This window comes from Geotrypetes seraphini, chromosome 2 (assembly GCF_902459505.1).
Source record: "Geotrypetes seraphini chromosome 2, aGeoSer1.1, whole genome shotgun sequence".
NCBI classification, from domain to species: domain Eukaryota; kingdom Metazoa; phylum Chordata; class Amphibia; order Gymnophiona; family Dermophiidae; genus Geotrypetes; species Geotrypetes seraphini.
In genome coordinates this window covers 406,735,771-406,745,364 of record NC_047085.1, presented here as the reverse complement: position 1 = coordinate 406,745,364, position 9,594 = coordinate 406,735,771, and the positions used below count along the sequence as shown (strand labels likewise).

Below are 9,594 nucleotides of genomic sequence, written 5' to 3'. Positions count from 1 at the left end.
CGGATTAGTGCACGCTACCCAAAAAACTACTGTCTGCTCAAAAGGAGGTGGTAGCGGCTAGCGCGCACTATTCCGCGCGTTAAGGCCCTAACACACCTCTGTAAAAGGAGCCCTTAGTATTTAAACAAAATGAATAAATAAAGCACATGAATAAAGCATATAAAGCGCACAAAACTGGGTCAATGAGGAGTGCTAAATAATGATTAAAATTATGAAGTCGTTGCCTAAGCTGTGCACATATTTCTGTTGATTAAAAGTGATCAAGATACGGAAAGCATCTCCGATGACCCAAATAGATCTTATACTGAAGATATATATGGTTTATTATTGCTTCACATGTATTCATATTTGTTGTCTGCATAATTCATTAGCAGCAATTTTTATATTTTCCTATCAATAAAACATACCTTTGCAACAACACCCAGTACAATTTTGTACAGTGAAAGTTTTATTATTACCATTACGGATTTCTTTTCATTTTCATTTTATTTTACACAATTTGAAAGGGAGGCACTCCTGTGAAGTATTTCCTGTTTCAAACTGATGCAGGAAACAGAAGTTTCAAAAAGGTGCTAATAAATTTTGAAATACAGCATAAGTGGGGGTATTTTTTTTACAAGCTGAGCAATATTTTTTTTTTTTTTTCCTTTTTAAGACTCCCCTTCTAAAGAAACTTCAAAAACTCAAAAACATGAAATTGTCTTCCAAGCATATTGGCTCACATTTACACTTATAAAAATTAACTTGTTTTGGATACTATCATCAGTGCCAGCACTACACACGCACACAGTGACTTCATTGTATTCTTTGACACTTTGTAAAGAACTGAAGTCTCTGCCTCCCTCCTTGTCAAAATTTACAAAAGGCTCTGCAGAGTTTTCCTTAGCAAGCTGAAGGTTACTGTCCATTTGTCAATGAGCATAAAAAGCTGCTTACAGCATAGCTAGGATGTAAACTACTGTCTAAGCAATAAATGATTAATCTATTTTGTCCTGAAATGCTACCTGTAGTTACAGCACTGCTTATAATGGCCATTGTAAATTCAGCATCAAGGAGAATATTACAGAAAAAACAGCAGTAGAAGCATTAGCATTATCTAATATTTATATATATTATCAACATAACACAGCGATAAAAGGCTTAAATGCATATTAATGGGTATCGTGTCTAAAAATTACTGAAGTACCTTTAGTGTATTGGATATATTTCCAAGGAGTGCTTGCTGTATCTAGAACAGCATAATTAGATATGTGGCTTTAGTACAGTTAATTCCTATTGATTAAATAACTTATTTATGCACCAAAGGAAATGGAAGGAAACAAAGGTTTTCCCTCATCACGATTCTATATTTAATGCTGATGCTATAAAAAAACACACTATGTATCATTGCTTCACTGAAAAGGATTTTGAAAGGTTGATAAAATAAAGGTGTGCCATATTGAGACAGCAAGGTGGCACAGGATGCAATGCATTTTGTGGCACATCTGAAGAGTTTGCTTTATGGAAGCTTCACAGGAAGAGAATGAGAGGACAACAGCTTTCGTGGCCATGTGCACTAAGGACTGGATTTGACAAACAGCGCTGGTATCGGCAGCTGCCTAAAAATGGTCATCGAATGCGGTGTCAATCACGCAACGGCACCGTATGTAGAACCAAAGCTACCTCAAATATACGTGCTGGAAACGTAGGCCAGGGTTTTCGAGGTCTACCTTTCTGGCGCCTATGTTTGATGTGAATCGTGTCTACAGAGGCGCCTAAGGACATTTATTTATTTTTAAAATTTATATACCGTCTTTATCTAGACAGTTTCCAAATAAAACATACATAACATAAAATCAATATTACAAAAAGCTGAGTCAGGTTGTTTCTGGCATTAGCCACACCTACTTAAACCTCAAGCGTTCTAAGGCTCTCCCATAAATGCAATCTAAGTGCCAGTTTTGTATATTTTTGTTTAAAAACTATATTTAACTCGTTATTAAACAGCTTTGCCACTTATGTTAGGCACCGTATAGAATATGGGCCTGTGCAATAGAATAAAATGAAAAAGAAAGCTCTTTATACACCCATTAAAAAAGCAAAAAGGAAAGGCACAAACACCTTTAGCTTCTAAATATAAATTCCTCAATTCAGATTTAGGTTTTATATATACTGTGTGTGTGTGTGTGTGTATGTGTATGTATATATATATATATATATATATATATGTGTGTGTGTGTGTGTGTGAAAATATTACTTCAAACTTGCTATTTACACAATGAGAGTTAACTGTACTACTGACACACAGAGAAAATGTACAATATATTTTATGCTTGTGTGAAACCAGACAATAATAATAGCATTGCTGTACTCAAAACTTGTATGTACCCCTTCCCAGGCATATGTAAATAGTAAACCCACCCTTCTCTCCCTGTTACATACAAGAAAAGTTTAGATTCTAACCCATCCCCTGAAATAAAGTGCGCTGTCCATGGCAGACCATAGGAGTAATGCAACAGGAAAAGCCCCTCTGCATACTATTAAAAAAAACAAACAAAAAAAAAAGTGAATTTTGCTTTTCTCCAGATCTTGCAAAAGAGGAAAAGCAGGGACTCCCTCATTCTTCATCACTACGGCTAGTACACATAGCCTTCGTTGTATGGATGGGGGTTGCAGTAGCCACCCTCTTGAATGTAGGCCATACTCTCGTCAAAGTGGGACAGTGGCACTGTATCCTCTTCATTGATATGGCGTTCCATATCCGTCTTCAGTAATGGCCGCTGGTTGTCTGGAAAGGCCATGGAGAAAAGCGCTTCTGGGTCACAAACGAATTTGTAGACATATCTCTCACCAGCAACCTTAAAAAAAAAAAAAAATAATAATAAGCAATAAGATCTGCCTCAGTAACACTTTTATAAAGTAACATGAGCTTAAAAAAATTGTTTCCTCCTTAAATGAAACTTTTGTTGTGAAGTTGCAAGACTAGTGTCTGAATTTTATAAAACACAACAGAGAAACACTTACAATGTTTACTCAGATAAGTAGGCACTTCAGTGGAGAACAGAAAATACTATACATAAACCATGGTAGAGATATCTACCGCAGCCCGTGGCACTAAATGCTCTGATGCTCATAGGAATTCTAAAAGCATCAGAACAGCGTCAAAGCATTTAGTGCCCCAGGCCGCAGCTTAGTTAAAAAAAAAAAAAAAAGGTGGGGGAGGGTAAGTCAGGTTAATGGGCAAATGTCAGGTCTGCAATGCTATAGTGATTTACATTCTAATGATGTACCACATTTTTTGATCCATAAGACGCACTTTTTCCACCCCCAAAAAGGGGGGTAGAAAAGTGGGTGCATCTTATGGAGCAAAGACAACCCCCCTCCCTCCCAGTATCCTTTAATAACACGGCCCTCTGGCTCTTCCTTTTAAAACACCCCTGCCTTGCAGTACCTTTTTAAACGCCCCCTGAAGCCTGGTGGTCCAGCGGTGTAGGGGCCGGCAGGAGCGCCCTGTCTACATTGCTGCCTGGGCCTGCCCTGCTTTCTGAATGGCTGCGACAGTTCTTGCGGGACTCGCAAGAACTGACTGCAGCTGTTCAGAAAGCGGGGTGGGCCCAGGCAGCAGTGCAGACAGGGTGCTCCTGCCAGCAAGGAGTGTGGGATTGGTGCAGACCCTGGCAGGGAGTGAGACAGGCTGGGTGCACAATTTGGTTCAGAATGTTTTTTTTCTTGTTTTCCTACTCTAAATCCAGGGTGCGTCTTATGGAGTGAAAAATACGGTATTTTTATCACAAATTGCTAACCTTCTGTGTGATATTACTATAACAAGCATTGGGGGTAGGCTTGTACCTGAGACAGGTGTGAGCAAACAGAGCAAAAAAAGAAGAAAGATCATGCCCGCCTTATAGATGCCAGAACGAAGAATTAAGGAGAGAGTGAGGCTCACGCCATAGCTGCATTCACCAATATGCCTTAAGCAGACTATTTCAAAGTCAAAAGTGAGATGCAGTAGACTCTCAGTTAATCGGCACTCATGGGGATTGGTACATGCCGGATAAAGATTCACTTTAGGCACTCTTCGATAGCTAGGATGCAGCTCTGCAATAACTTTAAGTAACCTCCTCTTCCTTCCTGAGACTGGGCACAATCCCACTAATCCCATAAACGTGCTATGAGCTGAGGGTACTCTGCATCCTACCATATGTGAATGCAACTCTCGCTTCTTACCTTTTGCATGATTCCTTTCTCATAGTAGTAGCGGAGTGAGCGGCTAAGCTTGTCATAGTTCATAGCTGGTCTATTTTTCTGAATCCCCCAGCGACGTGCCACCTGCCACAGAAAATAATAATTACTGATTAACTTAAATGAACCTCATAAGTAAGACTTGGTATAAATTTGGGTGCACCAATTTCGGTATATACTAGTATGGTTATAGAAGTGCTCCCTAAATCTAATTTATTCATTGCTCTTTTAAGTATTTCCTGATAAGCAACCATTGTAGTAGTGCAAAAGAATTGCTGCCTCTAAATTACTGATCAAAAAGATCTTGCAATCTTGAAAAAAAGGTGGATCTTCCTAACTAATCATAGGCAACACAAACTTGTTATCTACTGTTTATACTTGAGATATTTCCCTTCCACCCTCAAGGCTGAAAACTCAGGTGGAGGGGAAATTATACCAACCAATCCACAAGTATTCTATCTTCCCTACATTCAATTTGTCTACGCTCCTATATTCATCCCTTAATCATATTCATACAACTGACCATTTGTGCATTTAGAAGGCAATTCTGTAAGAGGGGACCTATGATTAGGCATCCATAGGGCATGTGGTAAATGTCTATTCTATAAAAGAAAGCTAGGGCCTACCATCCTTTATATAATACTAGTGTAACTACTGTAGATATATGGGGCTGTAGAGCTGGTGTATGTGTTAGCACCTACTAATGTAGATATCAGTGTAACATAAAGTATATATATACTAGTCTTTAAGCCCGTTACATTAACGGGTGCTAGAATATATGTCTGTCTGTCTTCAGCACACACCTCCCCCCCAAATGTCTCTCCATGGCCCTCTTCTGTCTTCCCTCCCCAGAGCAAAGCTGTCTGTCCCCAGCACACCTCCCCCCAAAGCAGCCCCCTTTCCCTATCTCTCCATGGCCCCTTCTGTCTCCCCCCAGCACACCCCTCCCACCAAAGCAGCCCCCTTTCCAGCTGACTCTCTCTCTGGCCCCCTTTCTCTGTCTGTCTTTCTGTCCCTCTCCCTGCCCCTGTGTCTTTCTTTCTTTCTGTCATTTTTCCCCAGTTCCCTGTGCAGCAGCATTTCCATCCCATTTCCCTATGCAGCAGCAACAGCATTTCCCTCCTATCCCCTCCCTTTCCTGTGCAGAAGCAGTAGAAGCATTTCCCCCCACTCCCCCTTTCCCTTCTCTTACCTTCTCTTCCCTGCTCTGTTCGGCCCCTCCCCCTTTTTTTACTGCCGTTGTCGATCCGGCCTGCTCCGGACCCTCCCACCACCGACAAACCTCGGGGCTCCAGCCGCGTAGGCAGCACTTTAAACACGCTGCTTCGCGGCCTTCTACTGCCGATTTCCTTTGCCGCGTCTGTCTCCAATGATGTCATCAGAGACGCGGCAGAGGAAATCGGTAGAGAAGGGCGCAAAGCAGCGTGTTTGTAGTGCTGCTTACGCCGCTGGAGCCGGGAGGCGACGGAGAGGGCAAGGGGTGCTAGCGGCCGGCAGCTGCCGCTCCGCAGGTGGAGAGCAGGGAAGGGCCCGCATGCGCACTTGTATTGCCTCGCATGAGGCCAGACCGTAAGCTGCGCATGCGCACTTCCTATGGGTCGCTACAGCTCACGGAAAACTGGTGCACGCATAGGAAGTGCGCATGCGCGGCTTACCGTTTTATTATATTAGATATATATATATATATATATATGCATGCACTGATGATAATTTATTAAGATGACAGATAAGGAGAGAACGCTGATGCAGACAGTTTCATCAAAACATGCAAATGTATTATTCGGAGTTATAGCTGACTGGAGCTGAAGCTCACTTGAATTTGTGTTTATTGTGTCAAGGATGTTTTGCGTAGACAAAAAATACATTTCAACTCATAGCACTGATACAACCAAAAGTAGTCTCTCTTTTTGAAATGATCTGCATTTCTGATGGTCCAACATAAAGCATAGGAGATTTGTGATTTTGGTTTGGTTTGTCTCCTAGCAATTGAAGTTAATATCAATATATATATATGTATGTATGTGTGTTTATATGTCTATGTGTGTGTTAATACTGTAGGCACCTTCTGGACTTCTTACAAAAGTGTCCTGTTATCCAGTTCTGACCCTGAACAGATTGGTCCAGACCACTGCTACCCTACAGTTTTGAACCACTGGGCATAAACCACAGAGAAGTCAGGATGAAATGATGATGCAATAAAAGCACAGAGTTCAATAATATGATGCTTCAGCAGACAAAATTCCCAAATGAGATGGCTTTTCCCTATATTATTTTCCTATTATTGTTTGATTTATATTGCAGCTGTCAGTTAATCTTTTTGCAAAAAATATAGGAAACTTAGCTTTTGCTCAGTTTTTCTCAACTACCTTAGCCAGGCACAGCTTTATGGAATGTCTAAGAATTGAATTTAGGAGAACACAAGATTCATCTGGTGTGATATAACATTAGATGAGCTGATGCCACCTGCTGGTTATATTTATTGGATGGTGATGTGGATGAAATGGGGGGGGGGGCAGAGGGTGAGGGGAATATATGAGGTGGTGTCAAGGGTCTGTAGAATAAGGACTGACAAGTTTATAAGAGGAGGTAAAAAAGGGTTAATAGAGCTTGTAAGAAAGAAAAAGGATTTGGGAGGTTTCTGAGGTGATGGGGTGGAGCAGTCATGGGATTGGGTTGGATGTTGTGGCAGGTTGGAGGGTGTTCTGTGAGGAAAGAAGAGTAGAGTAGTCTCTTCAGGAAAAAATTATTCTCTTCAGGGTATATTAATTCTTCCTAAAAATATTATTATTCTTCATTGGGACTTAAATGTTAGGAGGTCTGGTTTATTTTGAGTAAGAGATTTTTTTTACCTTGTTAACTTTCTCTGCACCTGTGATGTTAGTCAGGGCAGGCTATTTCATCTGTCAGGCCGCTGACAGATGAAATTTTGTTGCCTGGGGAGCAGGCAGATTTTGTTGCCTGGGGAGCAGAGGCTGCAATGGAGAGCAGCTATTTGAGCTGTTCTGTGCAGGTTTGACAGCCTGGCAGCACAACAGTCCCCTGTGTGGAGCAGCAGTTAGCGCCGGGCTGCCACCTCATGAGTTGTCTGCATGACCATGGGTAGAGAGTGGGTTGGCTGTGAGGGAGATGTTGTGTGAAAAGTGTTTGCTCGATAATGTATGGTATGTGAGAGAGGGATTTACCAGTTGGGGTTGTTTTTGTGAGACACCTCTATTGAGGTGTGATTTTGCTGAGTTGTTTCTTAGTAGGTTGGTTTGGGGGGAGCTGGCAGATAGGCTGGTCTTTGGTTTGCAAGGGTGGTGGCTGGATTGTCTGTATGCCGCACAGTTGGGCACTTCTGCAAAGATTTGGAGGCTTCAACGCTGAATTCTGGTGTCAGAGATAAGGAGGGAGTTGGAAGGCACTGATGCTGCATTCGGGTGTGTTTTTACAGCTGGGAAGAGTTGTGGCTTCGCGACCTTCACGGGTTTGGTGTTCTCGTGGCTGGGAGCACTGTTGGCTGCCTTTGCAACAGTTGTGTGCTCAGCAGCTCCTTTGCTGTAGGGTTTTGCCGTTTTTGCAGAATCGCGGTTTTAAATTTTGTTGGAGTGTCAATTGGGGCCATCTTCCTAATTCTCCTTTTGTGCTGTGGCCTTTCTGGGCTTCCTGGGTTTTCCCATGCCTCGCATTTTTTCTGTGGCAATTCAGTATGGTGCCAGCTGTCCTGATTTGTTAGCTTAGCTGGAGAGGGCCTGTTCTTGGTGTTTCAGGTGCATTCATATTGTGTACTTAGAAACATAGAAACATAGAAGATGACGGCAGAAAAGGGCTATAGCCCATCAAGTCTGCCCACCCTACTGACCCATCCTCTTAAGTCTATACCTAGCGACCGATATTCCAGTTCGACCCTCGTAGGGATCCCACATATCCCATTTATTCTTAAAGTCCAGCACGCTGCTGGCCTCGATCACCTGCGCTGGAACCTCATTCCAACGGTCAACCACTCTTTCTGTGAAGAAATACTTCCTGATGTCGCTATGAAATTTCCCGCCTCTGAGTTTGAGCGGATGCCCTCTAGTGGCAGAGGGTCCCCTGAGAAAGAAGATATCATCTTCCACCTCGATACGTCCCGTGATGTATTTAAATGTCTCAATCATGTCTCCCCTCTCCCTAAGTTCTTCTAGAGTGTAGAGCTGTAGTTTGTTTAGTCTCTCCTCGTACGAGAGACCCTTTAGCCCCGAGATCCTCCTGGTGGCCATCCGTTGAACCGATTCGATTCTAAGCACATCTTTACGGTAATGTGGCCTCCAGAATTGTACACAGTATTCCAGATGAGGTCTCACCATGGTTCTGTACAATGGCATTATGACTTCAGGCTTCTTGCTGACAAAGCTTCTACTGATACATCCCATCATCTGCCTTGCTTTAGATGAAGCCTTCTCCACTTGATTGGCAGTTTTCATGTCTGCACTGATGATTACTCCTAGGTCTCGTTCCGCCGAAGTACAAGTTAAAGTTTCTCCATTCAAGGTGTAATTTCTGCATGGATTACCGCTACCGAGGTGCATAACCTTACATTTCCCAGCGTTAAAGCCCAGCTGCCAGGTCGAGGACCATCTTTCCAATGTAAGCAAGTCCTGTGCCATACTATCCTGTAAATTACATTCCCTTACTATATTGCATACTTTAGCGTCGTCGGCGAATAATGTTATTTTACCCTCAAGCCCCTGAGTCAGATCCCCTATGAATATGTTGAAAAGGAGTGGGCCCAGGACTGAACCCTGTGGTACTCCGCTGGTCACCTCCGATGTTTTAGAGAGGGTACCGTTAACCATTACCCTTTGAAGTCTTCCACTTAGCCAATCATTGACCCAAGTAGTTAGTGTTTCTCCTAACCCCATCGATTTCATTTTGCTCAACAGCCTGTGGTGTGGGACGCTATTAAATGCTTTACTGAAATCCAGGTACACGATGTCCATAGACTCTCCCAAGTCTAGCTTCCTTGTCACCCAGTCAAAGAAGCTGATGAGATTAGATTGGCAGGACCTACCCCCGGTGAATCCATGTTGATTGGGATCCCGTAGATTTCCCTCAGACAGGATCGTGTCTAATTTGCGTTTAATTAAAGTTTCCATGAGTTTACACACTATTAATGTGAGACTCACCGGTCTGTAATTCGCAGCCTCTGCCCTGCAACCCTTTTTGTGCAGAGGAATGACGTTGGCTGTTTTTCAGTCCAAGGGTACTCTCCCCGTGCTTAGGGAGAGATTGAAGAGTGCGGCTAGCGGTATCGCCAGGACATCGCACAACTCTTTGAGCACTCTTGGGTGCAGATTGTCTGGTCCCATGGCTTTACAGTTCGCTGTAAACTTCACCTGGTGTGAACTCAAAATT

General features: G+C 42.7%; 1 protein-coding gene across 5 annotated transcripts in view; it reads right to left on the bottom strand.

The window, feature by feature from the left end:
* Window positions 1–425: 425 nt before the first annotated feature.
* The window catches only part of ETV1 (ETS variant transcription factor 1), a 167,238-nt gene continuing 158,069 nt past the window's right edge, over window positions 426–9,594 (bottom strand). For all 5 annotated transcript variants that reach the window (XM_033930995.1, XM_033930999.1, XM_033930997.1 and 2 more), the window contains 2 exons: window positions 4,207–4,308; window positions 426–2,837 (listed from right to left, as the gene is read on the bottom strand). In XM_033930995.1, coding sequence (XP_033786886.1) covers window positions 2,616–2,837; window positions 4,207–4,308 — 324 coding nt within the window. In that variant the 3' untranslated portion in view covers window positions 426–2,615. The remainder of the gene's footprint in view (window positions 2,838–4,206; window positions 4,309–9,594) is intronic.